This window comes from Sardina pilchardus, chromosome 20 (genome assembly GCF_963854185.1).
Source record: "Sardina pilchardus chromosome 20, fSarPil1.1, whole genome shotgun sequence".
Taxonomy (NCBI): Eukaryota; Metazoa; Chordata; class Actinopteri; order Clupeiformes; family Clupeidae; genus Sardina; species Sardina pilchardus.
Genome location: NC_085013.1, coordinates 6,347,288 through 6,371,942, shown reverse-complemented (window position 1 = coordinate 6,371,942; position 24,655 = coordinate 6,347,288). Strand labels below are relative to the sequence as shown.

Genomic DNA, 24,655 nt, shown 5'->3' with positions numbered 1-24,655 from the left:
ACATTTGCTGTGTATTACAGTACACATTCTTGTCTTTTACTTACCCCTTCAGTAACATAATTCTTAGAAAATGTTAGTCTGAATTGACAGAGAGACAGACCAAGAAGTTAATGTAGTTAATCATTGACTCAGACTGTGCTTCAGACTGTGGATGTGTTTCTGTTCATGGACTTTCAGATGCTTCTCTTGCGCCAGAGATCTTTTTAAAAATCCCCGAAAGTAATCTTGAAATTGGTATAGATAGGTGGCTATTGGGTTTGACATAGGTTACTGTATCAGGAGGAGTAAGACATTGTTAGGAAGGTGATAGAAAATTTCAGTCACATAACTCTCCGTGGTAGAAGCATTACTCTCATGCATTTTTTGATTTTGTACCAACCATGGATCACCCTCAATTCAGTTCTATTGAATTTGATGAGTACTTTATCTGGTCTTTCTCCGTGACCCAGTCACTCTGAAGACTCTTTTTAGGAGGATTTAGAGTTGCATGTATAAAATAGGATTTTTTTTTACATACTTTTGCGTTGAACGTAAACCTTTTATACTCTTGGATTGCAACAATGATCATGTCTTTTCAGTCTTTCCTCAACAGCCTTTTAAATGCCAGCCTATTTTTTCAGTCTGTTTCCCCCTGAAGGACCTATACACCCCTGTACCTTATAGGCTATACTGTACCTCCCTGTCCTCTACATGCTGTCTTTTGCTGACTAGTTTTGTCTCCTTCCACTGCGCACAGTTCCTGCAATGCAGCTGAGCAAAGCTGCAAGAACAGCAACTCACACAGACTGGTTCTCAAGCACATGGATGGCAAAAGGGTCTCTCTCCCTCTCTCTCTCTCTATCTGTCAGATATTTACCTAGGCGTGGAAGAAAGCCTGGACCCTTTTGGGTTAATGAAAGCGTGTAACTTCTGCATGTGTCCGAATATTATCTTCACCCGTGAGATGCCAGCAATGTCCTTATTGAAAACAGAGGGAAGTAAAGGACCCATGGTTGTACAAAGAGTGTTTCCAAAAGGCACTTCAACAATGACTTAAGAGATAAGAGACCCTTAAAGAAATATATGAGTTAATCAATAGGAAGTTCACACATTTCTAATGGATGATATAACCAGACAAGGATGTTAGTTTACTGCCTGGGAACTTCTGACCCATACCGGACTGATGTGAACAGCAAGCTAAGGAATGAATTAATCCATCTTTCTGCTATATGCACAGAGGCACACAGACACAAGGAAGTGATGTCACACAATTAGTGAGGTCAGGCTGGGATAAGATCATGGATAAAATGTGAGTGAAAACTAAAAATGGAGAAAAAAGTTTGAATGGAAAAGAGTAGGCCTATTGGGCAATTTTATTTAAGTCACTTTTGCCAAAACTGTTGCACTGATGTCAAAAAAGTCCAATTTGAATGTGCCAGCCTGGAGAAACAGTTCATCTATTTTTGGCTGATCTTTTCCCCTCTCTAGAATACAGCTTTAAAGGGATAATCCGGAGTGAAATGCACTTTAGATCAATTTTTCGGACTATTGGGAGTACATACGTTGAGTTGACACCAAAATCATGTCATTCGGATGTATTTTGAGAAAGTTCGAGCTCACCGTTTTTAGCCAAAACTCGTTAGCCTGGAGGTGACTCGGGCATGTCATTTCGCCGCTACAAAACGCTATTTTTATACCTCTTCTACTGTTCCAAACAACACTACACTTACGTGGTAGTGAGTAGAGGGTCCCTAAAGCCAAACCGAAGTATCCCCACGTCTTTATGTGGTCGGATAGAGAGTCCAGAATGAATTTAATGGAGTCAGTACCTTTCCGGAAATGTCGCTGTTGCAGCTAGCAACGTTTTCACAACACTTTACTAACATTTCCGGAAAGGTACGGACTCGATTAAATTCATTCTGGACTCTCTATCCGACCACATAAAGACGTGCGGATACTTCGGTTTGGCTTTAGGGAACCTCTACTCACTACCACGTAAGTGTAGTGTTGTTTGGAACAGTAGAAGAGGTATAAAAATAGCGTTTTGTAGCGGCGAAAGGACACGCCCCGGTCACTTCCAGGCTAACGAGTTTTGGCTAAAAACGGTGAGCGCGAACTTTCTCAAAATACATCCGAATGACATGATTTTGGTGTCAACTCAACGTATGTACTCCCAATAGTCCGAAAAATTGATCTAAAGTGCATTTCACTCCGGATTATCCCTTTAAACTTCAGACGTCATTCAGAGACATTTGAAATTTTAACGGTCCACCAACATGTGCTGAAGAACCTCTATTGATGCGCACACTGAATGGGACCATTGTATGTCCTGACATTCATGTTCCACTTAAAGAGTGGAAAAGGAAACGCACGCGTAAAAAAGAGACCGCGCCTGGTCTGCAGCCAACACTGTAGTGAGGACGAAACTATCCTGGTTCACACTTACATAGTGCTATGTATGTTGGTCCGAGTCTGACAGTTTGGGGGACACTGTCGCTAGTTATATGGTGTTTTGAAGTTGAACGATGAACCATAGCTCAAATCCGACATCCGTAGTAGTTGCACGGGATGTGGTTGTGTTGTCGATGACTGACCGGGTCCTAAACCAAAGGGAGAGAGAGGCGGGGTGATCGTCAGAGGCACGGCCTGTAGGAGGCGGGGTTACGCGGGCCTAAATAAGCGCGGTGCATGGAGAGAAAGGATGCTCCCGGTTTTCAAAGAGGAACTTCATCAGGGAAAGCCGCTGGGGAAAGAGGACCGCCAACCACACGAAACATTGTGTTCTCCACGCGACGTTTACTCATCAGATCACCATGTCTTCAAAGTGTCCCAAGTGCGAGAAGACTGTGTATTTTGGTAAGTGAATTCATATTCATCAAATGATATTGAGGCTTTTGTTGTGTTTTGGAGCCAGCCACATGTTGTGAATGGTATAGGCATGACAGCACTGATTGTTTACGTTGTCTCTTCGGTCGATGTTTGTCTGATTTCTGCATTAACTCAGAAATCAGACAAAAAAGACAGTTGATATTTCCTTTTATTTAACTCTCTTTTTGTATAGCAGCTAAGCTGCACGAACAAATATAGAAAAGCTATAGTCAGGCTGAAGTTGGTAGGCTATATTTTGATTTGCATGGAATTGTTCGAATGTGATCGATTGTTAATGGGCTTAGTCCGATGTGGATCTGAGAGATGCTATAACGAGATGTAGCAGTTAGGCCTATTATTGAAACAAGTAGCCTACGCATAAACAATAATAAAGCTGTCTGTTTTAGTTGATACCCGACAGTGGTCATTATTCCATGCCATAGCATAAGATTAATTTATTAACCAATTTTACAGCTTTTGGATTCCATTGAGTCTAAACCTTTAATTAATTTAGATATTAGTTTAATGAATAGGCCCACATCTACCCAGAATTCCATGATATTGAATGGCCTAAATATATCACATTATCTTATTAAGTTAAGTAATAAACTAATTAATCACATTTTGTATGGCTATACAACAAATCACTTCTTGTTTAGCTGATGTTGTGACCCTTTGGGTCACTCTCATTATTATTTTTTTTTTTTTGTAAAGCCTCCAGACATACACAGGCTTTGTGAGGACAAAGGAACACTGGTTAATTAGAGAAAGTCATTCTGGAAGCACCATGACTACACACATCCAAGCATTAATCAACCTAATTTTGGTTACTAGAAATGTTAACCTGCACAAATCAATGTCAAGAGTAATCCTACTGAAATAAGGCTCCCTGTGTGTTTGGTTGTGAGGTGTGGCGAGAAAGGATGTCCTCTCTGTGATGGATTTGGAAAAGGTTCCCCTTATGACATGCAATTGTGTCATGAGAGTTTGGTGCCATCTCAGGGGGATGAGAGATTCCTTCCCCTAGAGAGACCACATGTGCCAGTTTGGGTGTGGGTGTGTTTGTGTTTGTGTCTGGAAGTGAAGTTTGAGTGTTGTGTTTATTTTCTTATTTACTGAGCAGTTAACGGGGAATTACTGGCCTGTCTCATCTCCTTTACTCTCGCCCTTTGCTCGCTCCATTTCAAAGGCTATATATAGTCTGATGAAGTCAGCCCTTCATGGTGTTTGCACATCTTTTTGAAGCAATCAGTCAATAGTGTGTGTGTGTGTGTGTGTGTGTGTGTGTGAGAGAGAGAGAGAGAGAGAGAGAGAGAGAGAGTGTGTGTTTCTGATGTTGACATACCACACTTGCATTGTGTGCTGTGTTCTGAGTTGCATTTCTGCATCCAGGGGCAATAACTCGGAACAGCCAATAAAGTCGTGGTGTAGGGGGGGGGGTCGCTGAAAAGAACCAGCGAGGCGGACGAGAGGATGCTGGCGGTTACGTAAGCGAGCGTCGCTGCCGCGCGCCGCGCATGCAGCCCCATCGCAGCTGCTCATCGCACAGCCAGAGAGACAGGCGCCCTCGACCTCCTCTTCCTCCTCCTCCTCCTCCTCCTCCTCTTCCTCCTCCTCCTCCTGCTCCTCGGAGGGCAGGCTGGAAGAAAGCAGTCAGGGGCAGAGCAAGAGCAGGGCAGAGGTGGCCTCCAGCCTGGGCACAGATTACGTTTCCTCCTTCTAAAACATCAGTGTAAACAACAACAACAACGCGCCAAAAGGGATTAAAAGCGCCTCTTTAACTCCCTTATGTCACGTAGTGCAGGGGCTAATGTCATCAGACTCGCCGCTGTCCACTTGCTCTTCTCGTGTCTCTTGCCCCATATGTGGCGGAGGCAGATTGATGGGCCTATGAATAAATCAGCGGATCGCCAACTGTTGTGCTGTGGTTGTGCTTGTGCTGTTGTAGCTGGAGTTGTGGTGTGAAGCTGTGTGGCAGCTGTATGGCAGCTGTATGGAGGGGGTAGAGTAGGTGTGGTGTTGTGTGTTGGTTTACAACTGTGTGTTTTGGGAGAATGTGTGAGAGAGAGATGGAGAGAGCAAGGCATGCCAAACTACAGAAATGCAGGCTCGCGCTCAGGAGCTATCCTACTTTATTAGAAAAAAAAGATTTATCAGATATTGTTTTTTTGTGCCTCTCTTATTAGATATTTCACTGTATTGCACTGAATAGCACACCGACTGACATCACCAGCTGCGTATTGTGGGTATCAGGAATCTCTGTTCTTCAACCCTCCCCAGAAATTTCCCACCAACATCCTGTCTTAAAGCCTGGCAATAGGAAGTGGTGAGACGTTGTCTAGACCCCATATTTGGCTCAAAGGCTCCGTTTTTTAAAACTTTCCATTCAATCTGCTATTGAACAGCTGGTAGCACATTTTGTGCGTATTTCCTCCCGTGCAAGATTGATTGAAGTCAAATGGTGTAAACCAGCAGTAATCCCCTTTTTTGGAGTCTGAGCAATATGTTGTTGACCTAAAGACAAAAAAAAAAAAGCACAAATAACTTTTGTCAAGCATTCGAAAATAACATCAGTACCTCCAGTTTAGATATTTACATAAAGAGATTTAGCTGGATTGGCCTCTCCCAGCCTCTCCCTGCTCATGGTGTGCTCTCAGTGCACCGCACGGGCCTCCAATTACGCCGCTATAAAGTGTAAACACAGGCTAGCGTAGCATCATGTCATTACTGCATGCGTTTAAGTGCAAAGACTTGGGACAGAGCAGTGCTTGGGGGAGAGTGTGTACAACTGTTTCGTTTACTCAGTGGTATGAGCATGCCGGTAGCATAAGATAGTACAGGGCCTCCAAGTGTGGGAGTGTGGACGGGAAGGCTAATACTTAGGCTGACATGTGGCTTTTGTAGGACACAGGAATGCGGATTCCTGTTATTTTGGAAACTCGGGGTGGACAGAGGGGCCACCGAGCCATGGGACTGAGACTGGAGGGCCCAAGGGTTGCTGGGATACCGAGAGGGAGACAGCCCTCAGTAGCCGTCATAGAATACAAATTAAGAGAGAAAATGCAAACGCTCCTCCATCCCATATAAAGGCAGAGAACCTTGCACTATTATCGGTTTGGAATTGGACATTTTAACTTGGCTCTTCTTAGCCTCATTCGTTTAATTGTTCATGTTGGTCATTTCTTAGTCATCAGGGACATAATTTATGTGCTATATTTCCACTTCCAACGTTTTAGTGCCAACAGTAGTTTTGTTTCATTAGATTACGTCACTTTTCTCTTTCATCTGTGAAGTAGCATTCATACAATGAATTCCGAAGTTCCAGTTAGCGTTTCAGCGTGGAATGGAATATTATTCTGTCATTTCTATGACTCAGTGAATTTAATGTTTTCATGTCAATTGCCTCACCACAAACAGAACTCTTTTTCTCAGAAGTGAGTCAGTTGCAGCCAACTGGTATCTCTCTCTGACAGAAGAATCCCCAGAAAATACTGACTCAGAAAAAAAACAAGTGATTTAACATCTATAGTAAAGTCTCTGAAATCTGCTCTTGAACAGACATGCTATTGACGCAATGTGCCAGACCACAGTGACCAATGCAAAACTCAATAGGACATTGACCAGGTCCAGACAGGGCATGGTCTATCAGTTTGGGCCTGTAAGAAATATGTGTCTGCAGTGTAATTGTAGGGTAATGTTTTTGAGGGCTGGGGATTTTCCTGACTTGGGAACAAGCGTCACATGCTGATCTGCCAAGAAGAGAACAATGGTCGCATCTTTGCTGACTGATCAGTGCTGACTAGAATATGGTTCTCCTGCACAGATATATTTTCCAAAACATCTTTTGCACTTGTCTACATGATCATTGTCAACACAATCAGCATATACAAACAAGTCACCATACTGTAGCCAAAGAAGACGATGAAAGCCCTTGGCAACTGTAATATCCATAACCTTGGATGATTTACCCAGGGAAAAAAACTGTTGCACATCTCAGATCAATCCAGTTCTTCACAATAAAAGCCTTGGGAGTGTTGTCGATTTCGCTAGCCAAATCTTAGAGCCAAGACTCAACAGGCTGTAGGAGTGTAGCCATACCTAGCGCCTCAGACCTGGAGTGGAAAATGTGCCTCTAATCCAATAAAAAGCAACAGCATGTCCCCACAGAGATCAGGATATAAATTTATAAAATGATTCAAAACATTTTGCATCATAAGACAAGCGGTATATCCTGTGACTTCCTGAAAACAAGCAAGTGAAGAGTTTGTTACAGGTCTCTTAGGAGAGTCGAGGGAGAACCACGTGCGTCACTTTGCAATACTACACGTATATGGAAAGAGCATGATTCCCTGTAAGTGGCCAAATGAATGAAGGGGAGAAGGGGGAGAGAGAGGGAGAGAGAGGTAGAGACTGAAAGAGGAGAAGGAAAGAGCAGGAAAGGGAAAGTGAGAGGGAGAGTGAATTAGAGATTGGAGAGGACACTCCCTGTCATTACAGCTAACCACGCATGCAGGAGAGTGGAAATGTGACGGACCATACTCTCTTATTTTCTCATTTGCTCTCCTCCGTCTTACTCTCATACACATGCACACTGGCACACGTACACGCACGTGCCCTTTGAGAAGACGCTTGATTTTATGCACTCGTCTCAGTTGTTTACGGATTTAGCACATTCAAAATTACACATGTAAATTGTGCCATTATAGAACTTTTTTTCACTGCACTTGGCAACTCTTCAATGTGTGTGTGTGTGTCTCTGTGTGTGTGTGTGTGTGTGTGTGTGTGTGTGTGTGTGTGTGTGTGTGTCTCTGTGTGTGTGTGTGTGTGTGTGTGTGTGTGTGTCTCTGTGTGTGTGTGTGTGTGTGTGTGTGTGTGTGTGTGTTATGTAATATAATTTCTTCAGTCGGTGGCACCTCTCCTGTGCCATTGCGTAACCTGAAAGCCCCTGTGAGGTGGTGAACAAAACTGTGAATAAGGGGTCTGTCTCTCTCCGGCCCCGGCTCCTTCTCTCTCTCCCCCTCTCCTTCTCCCTTTCATTCTCTCTATCTCTCCGTCCAGGGCTGTCCATTCCTGCTACGGCTCATCAGCATCCTTTGCTGTGGCTCGTAGACGGAGACAGTTCCTCCCCTCTGGCCCTGTGCAGCAGTACACTACCCAGTAGTCAGAAGCCTGTGATGTAACGAAAATGCATATTTCAGGCGCTGCGCCCCCCAAAATAGAGTCTTAATTCCAGTAGGTCTCGTTCTTCACTGAGCACATTCATTATTTATATCCCCAAAATAGGCTCTTACATAGATTTTCCCCTCCCAGTCGTTAATGGGGCAGAGGCTTCTGGCAGCGTTGACAGAGCTGAAGCCCAAAAGGCGTGTTAAAAAAAAGAAGAGTGTAAGGCTGTGTAAAGTGTGCGAAGACATTTTGCAAATATTAATTTTCTTCCAATAGGTGATTCAGAGAGTGACTTCATACTATTGAATGATTTCATTGATATTGATGGACAGATATTGCCATAAAGATAAGGCACGCAATGGGTTTTCATCCCACCCTATGAGTAACGTATGTAGTCACACTGAAAGACAAACACACTGCACTGTGATGAAAGGTGTAAGAGGCAGGCAACGGCAGATGAGGAGTGTGATAATGAGCTATTTTGGCCTAACCATGTGAGGCTTTGTTACGAGTGACCTGTCCAGTGCTCTGTCTCTAACTGACACACACACACACACATGTACACACACACACACACACACTCCTCACAGACATGCGGTGAGAACTTTGCTTAATTTGGAAAAGAGAGAGGAAACCTCGCCTTGTCTGGGGAAAAAACACACGCACACACACACAGTCATAGTCATCTCACTCAGTTTGCACCATAATTGCATCAGATTGTGATGTGTTGGACACGCTGACACACTCCTCCACACACACACACACACACACATACACACAGAGAGAGAGTCAGTGCACTAAAGTCTCATCATTATTTGTATGTGCCGTCTATTTTCGGTCTCTTGTGTTTGGGTTGGACACCCTGCACGCAGCTCTCCCGTCGTCCCTGAGCAGCGTATCCACTAACACAGATATTTACTTTCTCTCCTCTGCTGTAATGAAAATATTGATCCAGCATCATTTCGCCATGATCTGTGCAACGATCCATGACCCACTGTCCCACAAAAGTTGACTCGCCATTGGGCATCACACACACTTGGCACATTTAGCATGTTTCTGTGATCAGAAACACACACACACACACGCCTACACACACACACACACACACACACACACGCCTACACACACACACACACACACACACACACACACACACACACACACACACACACACACACATATGCACCACACTTGATGGCCAGGGGAAATCTTTCCTGTGATCTCTGGTGGAGTGTTCCCACACCTTTTCAGGCCGTATGCCTGTGCCTCTCTTAACCTGGTCCGCACTGAAACTCACAGCATGTTGTGCTTGTGATGCATTATGCTTGGAATGAAGATTTACTGGTAAGACTTGTATCCACACAGCACGTCTCTGTTATCTAAGTCATATGCTGATCTCACCCCGAAAGACCGTTGGTCAGAAAGTCTGGAACCAAATAAACAGTGCGCTAAAGACACAAATCTGTGTGTGACTGTGTGAGGGAGAGAGAGAGTGAGTGAGTGTGTGTGTGTGTATGTGAGTGTGTGTGTGCACGTGTCTCCAAGCGCTTGCCACCATTTACACGGCTCAGTGGCTGGCCGCACACAGCCCGTGCATTCTGTGCATCAGCACTTACAGTAGAGCAGAGCTTAGCTGCACTGTACAGGGCAGGCCGTCCCCTCATGCAATCAATCCCAATCACAGCCCCCATTCAGCAGAAGCCGCGCGCACTCCCGCGATCGCCCGCCTCACCGCTAAAGAGAGGCCGGCCGCTGGAGCTTTGCCGGACTCTGCAAGGTCAGACCGTGTGTCCATTTGTTCGACACAATTATTGCTCTTGGCTACGGGGAAATGCATGACTTTGGGAGGTTAAAGAAAAAGGGGAATAAAAACAGAGGGGAAGGGAATGGGGCCGGCGGCGGCGGCGGCGGCAGCATGTCAGGGTTTGGGTGATGGCGTCTGCGAGCCTGCTCTCCCGTGGACACAGTGCGCCGTGCTGTGTTGGTTAAAGCAGAGCGTAAAAACTACTGTTTGGCCGGAGGACGTGGAGAGGGATATTTTTAGAACGAGAATGGAGCAGAGTGCAATGGAAATGAACACACAGTGCTTTCCTGCTGGATGGTGTGTGTGTGTGTGTCCTATTGTTTGTAGAGCTGCTGCTGTGTGTGTGTGTGTGTGTGTGTGTGTGTGTGTGTGTGTGTGTGTGTGTGTGTGTGTGTGTGTGTGTGTGTGTCTGTGTGTGTCTGTGTGTGTCTGTGTGTGTCTGTGTGTGTCTGTGTGTGTCTGTGTGTGTCTGTGTGTCTGTCTGTCTGTCTGTCTGTCTGTCTGTCTGTCTGTCTGTCTGTGTGTGTGTGTGTGTGTGCACACATCTTTATTCCTCTTTGCAATGTGTGCTACTATGTAAATGTGTGTTTGTGTGTGTGTGCGCTTGCACACGTCTTTTTTCATCTTTGTAGTGTGTGTGTGTGTGTGTCTGTGTCTGAGAGATTTGGGCTCAGGTGTGTGGCCAGTGGAATGTCCCATAATTGCCACTTTGTCATGCCACTGCTCAGCTGTCATAAAAAATAAACATGGCATATTTGTGTGCTGTTTGTTTGAGTATGTGCCTCTTACGTGTGTGTGTGTGTGTGTGTGTGTGTGTGTGTGTGTGTGTGTGTGTGTGTTCAGGCCTCAGGGTTGGGGGTCGGGGTGATGTCTATAACTTACAGGCTGGAACAGATGGATATGTATTAATCTAGAAACCTAATTGGTAGGACAGAAGAGGCATATATCAACACCACACATCAGTGATAGTTTTCTGAACTCATGTATACAGAACTGGAGTCTAGAGTATCAGGATTTACTGTGGAGGATCCACTCAGGGAAAAAAGGCATATCAGTGTATCTTCTTACTTTTACATACAGTTTTAACATTGCAATAGCTAGATCGCACTACTTGAAACATTTAGTAACAATGTGTTTTTATAACCTTTCTCACAGGAAATGAGCTAGAGTAATATAACATTATTTTCTGATATGCCTTCACCAGAGTTCCATTATTGGATTTGATCACGGGACTCTAATTTTGGCAATTTCTTCACTGTTTTTGCTCGCAGTTTTCCTAAAGTTCGCCCCCTACAGTTTCAAAGTATATGTTTTATGAAACTCCTTGCTTGGTCAGTCTGCCATTTCCTCTTTCCCTGTTCCTCCGACAACAGTTTACTCACTTTCTGCTTCTATTTGCCGGCTCTGCCATGGCCAGTGTCCGAGAAACTCCATCACTACCTTGTTCTAGCTGGTGCCTGGCATGTGTGTCTTGTGCCGTAACACAGTTTGGTGCATCGCAAGACAGTGAGACTTTCTGGCTCGCCGGACCAAAGTTTCTAGGCTAGTTTTTCCGCTCACAGATGCAACAACAAAGTCATATAATCAATCCAAAGACTCAGAAAACTGTTAAGGTAAATGAAGTAAAAAAAAAAACCTGAACAGCCCCCCTTTAAAGATGAGCTTTAAAGGTGAAGTTTGATGGGTTTTTTTAGCTTAATTTGCCTTAACTAATCAGCTTCAGAGTCATTGGAATGGTTATTTGACTTATTTCGGGTTGAATGACGGTTGTCTCGCTTCCCCCTAGCGCCTCTGAGCGGAAAAAACACGCATGCAAGTTTTGTGCCACCGGGACGATGAAAATGCCAAACCTGCTTAGTTTCCCTTTAAACTTTAGAACTGACGTCAATCTAATATCCGGTAGGCCTTCCTCAGTACATTCGTCATCAGACAATTAAGCTCCTAGTGTGTAGAGATTTCAAGCAATAACCTCTCAGCATCCTCAAGCTATCAACTTGATCAAACTGTTAAATAGTTTGTGGTAATTAACCCAATCCGAACCTATTACAAATGTAATATAATTGTTTGTTTGTCTCCCATTTGGACTATTCCCCTCAAGCATTCGGTTCTAGCAGGTTGTTGTGTGGGTGCTGCTTCATTATGGTTTATGGCTATCCATCACTAATTGCACCACAGTGCGCGCAATCTCTGACTTCATACCAAATTACCCATTACTGCTTCCTTCTCTAATGGCTGTCTAATTACAAATTCATGCAGACAATTACACCGACTGAGAGAGACTGTGAAATAACACGGAGAAATGACATTGAGGGTAACAAGAGCGTTAGTGACTCTGTTGGTTTGACTGTAGGCCTACGGAACATGGTGCAATCAGCTAATGAGGATGTTTACTTTGCTAGAGTTGGAGTAGAGGGAGGCAGGCAATATATCACTCTCTGCCCGGACAGATTATGGCACCCTGAACATTAGTGGTCCACCCGTAGCTGTTGTTCTTGTAGTTTGCCTTCCGCTCCTTTCCCTATTAACCCTTAACCACGATAGGCATAATACATCAGCCACCACTGAGTGGGCCTAGCACGGTTGAGGTCAGCATATATGTGCTATACTGTGACAGCAGGTTGTGGAAGTCATGTTGGTTCTTGAGAAACACAGGAATCCTGACCAGTGGGGTTCCCTTTTCTTCATTCAGCTTGACAAAACAAGTTAGAGCACAGTAATTATTAGCCAGAGAATCCACGTGCATGACACGCAAGTCAAGGAATGGCTGGGAAGCTACATAGGAAGGATCTTGAGGTTTGATGGTTAGGCGGTTTTAAGACAATACTGTCCTAGAGACTTAAAAATACTGGGACATTTGGTTTACAGCTTGGAGTAAGTTTTTCGTGAAATTTTCTCTCGTGAAATGTGTGGAAGAAAATGTCCTATCAGTCAGTCCTGTCTAAAAATGAAGGGGAAAAAAATCCCTTCAGAGTATTTGTCTTTACCTGTTCTCTGTGCTGTTGACATCACAGAGGATAAAGAGCTTACCATTCCATCACAGCTCTAACCTCAACTGCTAAACACCCAGCATAAATGGATAATCTGCAATCAGGTGTGCATATTTCTCTCTCTATCTTTCTCTCTCATTTCTCTCCGTCTCTCCACCATGGCCTGTATTTAGAGATGACTGACTATATAATTTATGCTGTGTTGTTGAGGTCTCTCATCTCTGGGGAGGACATGGGGAATCACCTTGCCTGACCTTGACGCACCAGACTCAGTCAACACTGCTATCTCAACAGCTCATATGTCTGTCGAGTATTGAGTTAAGGACCAGAAGCCATGCTTGGGCCATTATTGAAGTATCTGATTGCAAAATGTTGCAAAAATGCAACTGGGAAAGCCACTGAAAACAAAAACAAACACCATTTTGTGGTTCATAATTGCTTTATTTCAGTGTGAGAGCTGTAGTGTAAATGCATACAGTAGATGTCCTAACTGTCTTCTTCAACACAAAGAACTTGTTCCATTGCTGTGTAAGCACGGCCAAACACAAAGGAACACCCTTGGAGGGAATGCCCAGGCGTTAATCAGTGTGTGTGTTAGATCAGTGTGATTTACCAGCACAATTTCTCACTGGACGCATGAGTGCTCGTGCTTTGTGTCCGATCATATTCTAGCACATTCCGCGTGCGTACAGTGAATACAGTTTGCTGGTGCATTGTAGGGGGTGTGAGAGGACAAAGAGGCTCCTTGAGACCCATTCAGACAGAAATGCAGCTTCAGGGATCCCCATAGACATGCACGGCCAGGGTGTCCCAAGAGCTCGCAGGCTTATTGTGAGCAGAGGTGACATCATTGCTCGAAACTGAAAATGGGCAGGTTGGTCAGGGAGCAGACCACGTAATAGACCATTGTCCCTTACAGCAACGCTGCCGCAGTGCACGGTCTCGTCTCGCAGTGAGGTCACTCTGTCCAGTGAGCTCAGAGTGGTTGGCGCCTAGTGGCGGCCAGGTCAAATAATGATTGTCACCCGTGCGTTATGGAACGCCAATAAATCACGCTGCACCACCCGCAGAAGTAAACAGCCTGTGGCAAGGGGCCAGGCGGGAAACGTTTCCAGAGCGTTGCAGAAACATTCAGAACACGTCACCTTAAGCCGTTAAGGGCTTTCCTTCTGTGGTGTGTGTGTGTGTGTAGGGAGAGAGCGTGATCTGAAATGAAAGTATTCCCTTGATGGAGGCTTGGAACGGACAAAGAAGAGGAAGGGAAATAAACAGGAAACGGAATCTGCTTTCTGGACAATTGTGGCCAGCGGTGATAAGAAAAGGTGTTTCCTCTCCTGGGGGGCTGCCAGATGGTTGACCAGACCATATTCTGCATTGTCTTAGTGTGGGGGGGGGGGGGGGGGGGTATTATAGTAGGAAAGGGTATAATTGGTATCCTTACTCTGAGGAAATGACCTCACAGTCATGATGGTCAGAATGAGGCAAATAGGCTTTGGAATGTGATTAGGGTAAAGGAATGCTGGAGGACGTTGAATGGCTTTTGTGTGTGTGTGTGTGTGTGTGTGTGTGTGTGTGTGTGCTTGCGCGCATGTGCAAATGTTTGTGGTTGGCAATCGTCCAGATGTTCAAGGATTTGAGAGGAACAAGGCAGCATAGCACATTATGATGAGTATTCACTGTCCAGCCTTAGCTTTTACCATTGACCAAGTAACATTCAGCAATCAGCATCCATTCTATCCTTCTATCTGCTTAAGAGGAACCCCCAAAGGACCTCCACAGATCAGATGAAATCAGATTGGATTTAATATTCAGGACAAGAGCCTACCGGGAAGGGATTGTGTGAGTGGAGAAGCTCTGTGCTGTAGTACAGTGACGCCAACCCCCTAGAGCTCTGTCCACCACTCCCCCTCTCTCTCTACACCGGTCACAGCAGGGAGGCCTGGGGAAGCGACTTGTTCCAGAGTACACATTCACTGACCGGAGCGTAAGAAAAGATGGAAGTGTTCACGCAGGCATGGTTTGTGTTTGTGTACTTTATCTAATCGTGTTGTCTCTTCCTCTTGTCGTTCTTTCTCATGTTTGCCCCCCCCCCCCCCCTTTTCTCCTCGTCCTCTTCCTCCTCCTCTCCTGAATCCAGCTGAGAAAGTGACATCCCTGGGAAAGGACTGGCACAAGCTCTGTCTGAAGTGTGAGCGCTGTAACAAGATCCTGACAACAGGGGGCCACGCTGAGGTAAGTCAGAGCAGCATTACAACATTACCATTTACCATTGTGTTCCCTCTCTTACAAGACATTTCATTCATGACATGCTCCTGACCTGACTGAAAACATGACCTCTAATTACATTGAAGACCATATTATTTACTTTAGTACTTTGAAGACTTTGAATGGATCCTCCTTGTCACCATGGACACTGCCTTACATGGCCTCTGGTGATGATCTTCTGTACCTTCTCGACTGGGAACACAAACAAGATCTGTTAATCCATCTAAAAACATAGCATAAAACTGGATGCAGCCTCTCAGTGACCCCCAATAATCTTAATCAAATCACCATTTAATTAATTTGAAGTTCAGCTAGGATTGTAGATCTCCACTGATTTCTAGTGGCCTGGTTTCTCCAACAAACACTACAGCTTTAGGGTAGCCGATAATTCCTAAGGAAATCAGTCCTGTACTGAGAAGTGTAGCCATATAATGTTGGTGCAATGTCTCATGAATATAGACAGATATCTTTTCCCTGTTGAACATTTATTTTAAGTCATTTAGCAGCCACTTGCATCTAAACCCATTTACAGTATTGCGGAGATTTTGATGCAGAGATTTTCCATTCGTATGTGTGTGCTCGTTTAGTATCATACTTACGACCTGTTAGTTAGCACCTTCCACCATTGAGTAACAGAAACATTGCATTGTGGGAAAATTGAACGAGCTCCAACAATGGTGTGACCACATTGGAAGCCGGCTCTGAGAGGACTCAGTCAGGCTGTCTGTGGGCTCGTGGCGTTCTCTCTTTTGTGCTCATTGTGGATCTCCGAGGGACGGTGCCTGAGCAGAGGGCGCGTATTGATATAATGACACATTGTGTGCCCATCAGTCCTTGGGTGTGCGGAGCCGGAGCGTAGAGCAGAGCAGGCACGGTGCCCTTTTATTTGAAGAATTAATCGCCAGGCACCAACCCCTCGTGCCATATGGCACATGGCACTGTAAACTGGGGCATGGCGGTGTGTTGGAGCACACAAGCGTGCACTGTGTGTGTGTGTGCCATTTTGTCATTATGTCGGGCAGGCACAATTGAAGACACAAAAGGACCCCTCTTTAGTGATAAAGCACAATGCATTAATCTGAGCACAAGCCTCTCCGGGTCCACAGGGGTTCTTTATTGAATCATCAGTTAACTGTATTAGAGCACATTTTTTTACAGGTCCAATCTGATTTTCTTCATTTGTGTCCAATTGGCAAACGCTTTCAGAGACTCATTTTTAAGGGCATGTAAGCTCACATGTCCATATTATATTTCTGGGCTCTCGAACAAGAGACTCAAAATGAAATACAATCAGCTGAAATATGGTTTCAAAACAGTGTGTTCTACAAATGAAATGGAATTTGATCCAAAAAAAATGAAACATCACACATACACTCCTTCCATTACACATAGCCATTTGTGTTTTTATGATTGTTATGGTTTAAGACACTGTCTGAATATGGTTCATAGTGGTGTCCGTCCTAGACCTTCTCCATGAGGTGTGTGTGTGTGTGTGTGTGTGTGTGTGTGTGTGTGTGTGTGTGTGTGTGTGTGTGTGTGTGTGTGTGTGTGTGTGTGTGTGTGTGTGTGAATTTTGGCTATTCTGTAGAGCACCACAGGCTGATCCGTACAAACAGGGCCTCCATCTGGCCATTCTCAGGGCCATAGGAGCTCAACCAAGACACACACACACACACACACACACACACACACACACACACACACACACACACACACACACACACACACACACTCACACTCACACACACACACATACAGACAAACACTTCATCTTTGATGAAGTAGGCAAAAACATCTTAAGATCATCCTGATGACCCTGATCATCCTGATGACCCTGTTCCATGGCGAGGATCCTCACTGCATCACATGGCTGCTTCTAGGCCAGAGGACGAGAGGGAGGGTATGGCAAACAGACTACTCCTATGTGAGTGTGTGTGTGTGTGTGTGTGTGTGCGGTATGTGGGGGCTGTATGGAAAAGGAGAAGCTGGGAACTGAGTGGGCTGGGATATCTAATCCTCACTGTGTGCTCTTAAAAGAGCCCCCCCCCCACACACACACACACACACACACACATGCACTCTCACACTGTGTGCTTGCATAAGCCTGGCTGGTATAAGACCAAGGAGGAGAGCCATCGCACATCAGCCTTGGGTCTCAGTTGGCTGAAGGGGCTGCACTCGGCTCAGAGCCACCATCAGCTTTGGGAGGATTGGACCCTCCGTGACCACAGGGATGGACGAGATGAGCACACAGCAATGAAACACAAACTGTGCGTGCGTGCGTGCGTGCGTGCATGTGTGTGTGTGTGTGCTCATATTCAGGTGTGTGTGTGTGTGTGTGTGTGCACATATCCAGGTATATGTGTGTTTGTGTGTGTGTGTGCGCGCGCATGCGTGTGCATAATATATGTATGAGTGTACACATGTGTGTTTGTGCCTATGTATCGCGTCACGTGTGTGTGTGTGTGTGTGTGTGTGCGCATGCGCTTGTGCGTGCGTATTTGTATGTGTGTGAGTGCTGGGTGTCTGTACGCGGGTGTGTGTCTGTGCGTGCGTGGGATGATTGAGGAGGTAATCTAATCCTTTGTACTGCAGAGGCGTCCTGACTGCAGGAATGGCATCAGAGGGCTGGTCAGGAGGTTCTCATCAGGCCGCCTCTGCTCATGTGATTAGGCCTGTGTTCCATGCACTCCCATTGTCCTCCTCAGCCTCCCAGGCCTCTGCTTGTCTCCCGAAGCCCTTTGATGCTGGAGGTTGCTAGTGTCACAGACAGACTGATACACCCACACACTCTCTCTCTCTCTCTTTCTCTCTCTCTCACTCACTCACTCATTCACTTACTCTCTCTCACGCACACACACAGGCGCGTGCGCACACACACGAACACACACACACACGGGTGCGCGCACACACATTAGAGGCCACTAACATCAGTTAGTCTATGATATGAGGCATTTTTTCCAGCATGTTCTGCGCCTTGGCATGTAAGGCCATTTGTTTTTGATTTGATTCGAGCCTCTCCCTATCCCCCCATTGTGCTGGCTCTGGGTGTTATCAAGCGTGCCACCATGTTCCCTCACCATCCGCTTGCTGCCTATTGCCCACCTCGTATCTTGGCTAGCACACCCACTACGCAAGAGCAACTTGGACTTGGTTGTTATGCCACTGTTGGTGGCGTGTGAGTGGGAAGAGTGACTCTCTTACAGTACATGGACTGGGCAAATGCACAGACTCTAGGAAGTCAAGGAGCTGAGCAGCCGTTGGAAATTCATCATTGCTGCTCTTCTGCGTTTCAGACCTAACGCAGGCTGATCAGTGACCTAGACGCTCATCATGAATGATTATTAGTATAAAAACAGAATATTGTGTGAAATAACATAGGCTACCAGAGATACAAAGAAAATATCTAGGCCTAGTGTCATGCATTTGGTAGCACTAGCACCACACATAGGTTAGGCTATCATTTACCAGGCTAAAAGCAAGGACATTTTCTGCGCCTGAAGTTAGGCTATCAGACATTTTTGAAGAGTTAATATTATAAAGGCTAATTGCCTACTTTCAAATCTCACCCCACGCCTGATTTCATGCACAATGTTTTTAACAGTTAGCCTTGATCGCTAATGTCAAGGTTTTTTATAACGTTCTAACCGGTTACCATTTAGAGAAGAGGCCTTGGAATGCTGGAACAGGAACGAAAGAATGATGTTTCTGCTCAGAACGAACCAAAAGGAAAATCGTTCTGTTTTCAGTCCCTGGAAAGAATAGACAGCCTCTGTTAACGCCCTCAACTTCCCTTACTGCATTAGTAATGTCTAAGACTGCATTAGTAATGACTTTAAATCAATCTTAGTGAAATGGTGGCTGTAGGCTGTACCGTAATGGAGTTCCTATATTGTGTAGCTCCTCAGTTCTGTCCTCATTTATGGTACTCAGTCTTCTCTCTCTCTCTCTCTCTCTCTCTCTGTCTTTCTCACTCTCATCCACAGCATGATGGAATGCCATATTGCCACAAGCCATGCTATGCTGCTCTCTTCGGACCAAAAGGTGAGGACCTGCATTAAGAAATGTAGATTTGTAGTGTATAGGCCAACGCGTGTGTGTGTGTGTGTGTGTATGTGTGTGTGTGTTCACACTTGTGCGTGTGCATGTGCGTGATGCACATACATACATCTTCCCTCTTAGGTATTCTGATCAACATTGCTCGCTTACATAAACATTTTAAATGTGAACTGAGAAGCTTCCCACCAGCCTAAGTAGGCACAATATGGAACACCACAAGTCCTGCCCCTCTCAGCCACCCCTCGGCTTTGCCATCCAAGTTGTGAGAATCATGCACAGTGCTGCCCTCTACTGGTTGTGCCGAGGACTAAAGTGGATAGCCACAACAAAGAACAACCAATTGCCTCTCTCTCGGGGCCCCTGTCATTTGGCACACTTACTGCGCAGCAGGGAGCCTCTGGAGTGCTCTTATAAATGGTCTGTTATTGTCAGCAAAGTCACCATTAGAGCTGGACTCCTTTTCAAGCACAGTATGGACACAATTAAAAGCTGGCTGCCTTTTTCAGCGTCGGTGGCTCCTCCGTGTATTCAGCTGCAGTGTAATGTTGTTTCCAGCTAATTCACTGAAGGCTGGACTCTGTTCCAGTAGATGAGTTATAAAGAGCAGATGAGACAAGAAGGGCAGCACAAAGAACATCTCCAAACCTACAGCCTACAGTACTTTCTTTTGCAGAGCACATGGACTTTGTGAGAGGTTTAAAGTGGAGGGGGAGAGTTGTGTTAATTATGTCTCTGTCTGTGTGTGTGTCTGTCTGTGTGTGTGTGTGTGTGTGTGTGTGTGTGTGTTTAGGTGTGAACATTGGCGGGGCTGGCTCCTACGTGTATGACACTCCAGCCAACAACAGCTCCGCTCCTGCCCGGGGCCCTGTGAGCGCCCCCAAACCAGAGGACAAACCGGCCTCCGTCCCGTCCAAGGGCCCCTCCAAAGGTACACTCACTGACCGCAAGCTCACGCAGGTGGCAGAAAGCATAGATGTTGTAGTTGTTGTTAGTTAAGGTCAAGGTCAAGGTCAAGGTCAAGGTCAAGGCACTGTGAGTGGTATTTACGTGAGATGTTTTTATCCAAAGCAACAGGGACTCCCAACATTCAGGGATTGTATGAGCAGTATTGATATTAGACTATTATAAGTTATATTGTGAGCTTCCATACAGTGGTGTTAGTTGAGTTTATTTCTTTAGTTGTTTAGTTGTACACCACAAGAATACAGCAGAGGCTTCTCTCAACTTCTCAGAGGATGGGAGGTACTGGCCTGAGAGAGCCAGTGAGAGGACTGCTCTGTGGGGTTAAGCCAAGTGACCGCCAGGGATTCTAGGGTTGGTCTGGCAGAGTCATTTCTCATGTCCACTTCTGGTCCAGAGGTCATCCAACTTCCCGTCCATCTGTGTGTGTGTGTGTGTGTGTGGGAGGGAGTGTGAGAGAAATAGCCTTAAGAGCAAGGGTCATGATTTTTATTTTTATTTTATTTCTTTTTTAATCACCTTTGCTAAGGAGATTTTCACTTAGATTTGTTTGTCAGGTTGATTTTCATGAATCTTGGTGGAGGGATGTCATCTTGAACAATGTGGTGGATCCATAAATAATTTTTCACTCATCATCTCCCGTTTCTCTGATAGCTGGCAGCATGACGACCTTTGCTGGAGAGGCTAACCTTTGCCCCAGGTGCAATAAGAAGGTTTACTTTGGTGAGCTTCATAAACCTCTTCCTCACTTCCTCAACCTAGAGATATTTATATTGAAAAGAAGATGTGATCCTTGTGGTGGTTGTTGCGGTTCTCACCCTGTGTGTGTGCGTGTGTGTGTGTGCGTCTATGTGTGCAGCGGAGAAGGTGACCTCGCTGGGGAAAGACTGGCATCGGCCATGCCTACGCTGTGAGCGGTGCAGTAAGACCCTGTCTGCTGGAAGCCACGCAGAGGTAGGAGACCGAGGGAAGAGAGGGAGAGTGTAAAGGGGAAAGTGACTGAGTGGACAGATGGGATAGAAAATTATAAAAAGAAAAGAAAGAAATTGACCATAGATAAGGAAATATATGAGAAACAATATATTATGTACAACAATGTTCTGTTCATGTGTGTTACAGCATGACGGTCAGCCCTACTGCCACAAACCTTGCTACGCCGTGCTGTTTGGCCCCAAAGGTATGACAGGATCTGCATCTTTTACACTCGCCAGTAGAGGGAGTTGTTGCTTCTCTAAAGTCATCAGTTGCACTGATCTGGCCTTCTACTCAGATGTGACCACTTGCATAAGCAATCATTCACAGTAATTTCCATACCATTCCAGTCCATTTGTCTCCATGCTTGTGTGCACCCTGAACTATTTGTCATGCACCCTAATAACAATATGAATGAATTCTATTTACAGATGTGTGTTTGTGGTGTGTGTGTGTGTGTGTGTGTGTGTGTGTGTGTGTGTGTGTGTGTGTGTGTGTGTGTGTGTGTGCGCGCATGTGTGTTGTGGTGTCTGCATGCTTGCCTGCTTTCCTATCTGGCGGTCTGTCTGTTTATTCATTTAGACCAGTGTTCCTGATTTTTTTTGTGCTAGCTTTTGGGAAGTTTTGCACGACCAGACCAAGATTCCCAGGTCTCCAGTTCTCCTCATGTTAACATATGTGGGCAGCCGTGGTGTACTAGTTAGGGCTTCGGGCTTGTAACCGGAGGGTTGCTGGTTCGATCCCCGACCAGTCCACCACGGCTGAAGTGCCCTTGAGCAAGGCACCTAACCCCTCACTGCTCCCCGAGCGCCACTAACCCAGAGCAGTGAGCTGCCTGCCCAACTAGTGTGTGATACAGTAGACTGCTGTATGCTCCAATAGCCCACACATTAGTACTGTAAAATCATTTAAAGTTGATGGCAGTAAATAGCATCTCTTTGATGTGTAAATTGCGTGTGTCTGTGTGTGTTTGTTTGTGTGCAGGAGTGAACACCGGGGGCGTCGGCAGCTACATCTACGAGAAGGAGCCCAGCACAGCCACCCAGCCCTGAGCCCGCTCAGCTCTCTCCCCCTGCGACCCCCTCGCCACTCTCGCCGCCCACCCGCCCGCCCGCCCGCCCAGCACAGCCAGCGCTACCAGGCACGCTCCACCTTCAGCTGCAAACAAAACAAAACAAAACAAAAAAAACTACCTTATGGCCTCCAATCAAAAGCCACTGAGTTTCAGCACCGAACCCCTACGTTAGCCAATCAGAGTCCTTCTCCCAGTCTTGGTGGTCTGATATACTCACATTCCCTGTACCCCCCAACACACACACACACACACACACACCACACACATAGAGAAACACACACACACACACACACACACACATACATCACCTTTAAGGTGTAGATAATGGAACTGCTCCATTGTACCAGTCCAAGCCATAGGCTTTTCCTAGGCAAATAGCTCCTCATGAGTAAGTGGAGCGTGTCTGACGTCACGGAGGCTCTTTTGTAGCCTTTGTGTCGCTAATTTCTCACAATAAAATGTCTTTCCCTGGCACATTGACCTGATACATTGGGAGGCTTTGTGACAAGTGTGCGTAAAGAAGGTGGTGGCAGTATTGTGGTTAAAGAACCACTTAGTATTAGAACCCTCAGGTGTTTATAAAGTTTAATACTCCTAGCTAAGTTCATGCTTTTTTGGGTTCCGTTCTGCTCCTAGTGCAAATATTATGTTAGAATGAAATCCTTTCCTTTGACTCCTCTGTTTAATGTTCTCCTTGCTCTTGCGAGAAGCCACTTGGGTAGAGCCTTGTATGGGACTGATCTCAGTCAAACACAGCCATCCACACTGCATGTTGGTCTTAGATCATTACTGTAGATCTCGACAGTGTCCAGTCCACTGTATATGTGTATGGGGCCTATATGCATGTACGTCATGAACTGTACGTGGAGTGACACATCAGCTTGTTAAATAGTTAGGCTGGATAACACACACCAAGATGGATCGTGTTTGTTTTCCCTGATAAGGCTCTCGGGCTCTTTCTGCTGGAGTCGGAGGCATAGCTAACCACTCTTATCGCGTAGCTGAACCAAACAGAGCACAGAAAAGAGAAAATACTGAAACCGCTAAAGACAAGACATTCTCACTGAGCGAATGTGCATTACTGTAGTTTAACAATTTTTGACGACCATGGCAATAATCTGTTGTTTTGTATAGAAAGCTCTGAAAGCTAAATCTGTGTGTTAACTGTCTTTTTAATTATCCCATTAAAGTGGATGTACAGAACTGCTTGGGTCTCTGTGGTCAAGTTTGTTTGCTTCGGTCATAAATCAGAGATTCAATGAGACAGAGATGAGCTCAAATAACAGATGAAACTCCATTCACCTGTTCAGCATGAACCGGTTTCTAATGTACACACACACTAATACTTTATGAAAAGTGGAAAGATAAATAATGTCTTTTGTTAAGCTATCCTTACTGCAAATAACCTCTCGTGTGCTGATGAAAAATGGCTTCTATTTGAAGCAAGCCCAATCTGTCTAATTGAAATATGTTTTTATTTAACGACATCCTGATCCATGGTAATTCAACTCCTTTTTTAAGCATTCCAAGCTGAATGTTTAACCTAATGTCCAAACCATGGTTACAAGCTCTAACAAATCCAGACAAAAACAAATTAGTGTCTGACATTCAAAACCTCCCCTCTGTTGGCCTTCTGTCCTCGCCACACCCCACGCTCACTAACCAGCCAAGGAGCGGATTTAAAGAAGTCACACTTGTTCGGACCCACTCCAAACGGGCAGTGCCCTTAGACTTTGACCGTAGGTGTGTGTGTGTGTGTGTGTGTGTGTGTGTGTGGACACGGCCGGTCCAGCTGAGTCACTACATAGCGTGAGGGAAAACCCTCCACTGCATGTCCTGCAGCTGTGTTATCAGTGCGCCGTGTGTGTCTTCCAGTTGCAACATTTTGAGCTGGAAGTCATCAGAGCATTAACCACAAGGTATTTTTCTTCCTCTCACACAATTGTAAAAATACGCTAAACTTCAATATTTAGTTGGGATAAACAACAATTAGTATGAGCAATTATGAATGATTACATACAGTACTGTTGTGAAGTTATGTAAACAATAAAAAGGAAAACAATGCTATGATTTGTATCCTTCTAGTACACACCATCTGTTGCCATAGAGAGGAAACAGAATAACATACTGTAAATCACTCTGGAGATTAAAAAAAAAAAAAAGTCCATGAAAATATACAACTGATAAGTTTATTTAAGAGGTTTGCCTAAATTATATGGTGTGTGTGTGTGTGTGTGTGTGTGTGTGTGTGTGTGTGTGTGTGTGTGTGTGTGTGTGTGTGTGTGTGTGTGTGTGTGCGCGTGCGACACACCTACAGCCACACCTACAGTAACTGTGCTGCAACTGAGTGAGGGTGACACATGCAAAAACTCACTGCCTTGAGTGTTTGGCAAGCACTTGGTGCACTTTTACCCCCATCACCCTATTAAGGCTCGAATGACGTCGTCGGCTACCATACAGACTCACCTGATTTAACTTCTGGTATTAAGGTATGTCATTGTTGCAGGACTGCTTTACAGA

General features: G+C 45.3%; 1 protein-coding gene across 1 annotated transcript; it reads left to right on the top strand.

The window, feature by feature from the left end:
• The first annotated feature begins 2,675 nt into the window (after positions 1-2,675).
• Positions 2,676-23,341, top strand: crip2 (cysteine-rich protein 2). The gene is made up of 8 exons (XM_062523146.1): positions 2,676-2,835; positions 14,942-15,036; positions 19,056-19,113; positions 19,919-20,056; positions 20,743-20,811; positions 20,948-21,042; positions 21,208-21,265; positions 22,045-23,341. Exons 1-8 carry the CDS (start codon positions 2,793-2,795, stop codon positions 22,110-22,112), a joined length of 624 nt encoding a protein of 207 aa, XP_062379130.1. The 5' UTR covers positions 2,676-2,792; the 3' UTR covers positions 22,113-23,341.
• Positions 23,342-24,655: the final 1,314 nt, after the last annotated feature.

Bases quoted from the DNA above. Each gene is read 5' to 3' on its own strand.
- crip2 (XM_062523146.1), top strand. From the start codon at position 2,793: ATGTCTTCAAAGTGTCCCAAGTGCGAGAAGACTGTGTATTTTG. The intron at 2,836-14,941 runs GTAAGTGAATTC...TCCTGAATCCAG, and splicing joins CGAGAAGACTGTGTATTTTG to CTGAGAAAGTGACATCCCTG. The intron at 21,266-22,044 runs GTATGACAGGAT...GTTTGTGTGCAG, and splicing joins CGTGCTGTTTGGCCCCAAAG to GAGTGAACACCGGGGGCGTC.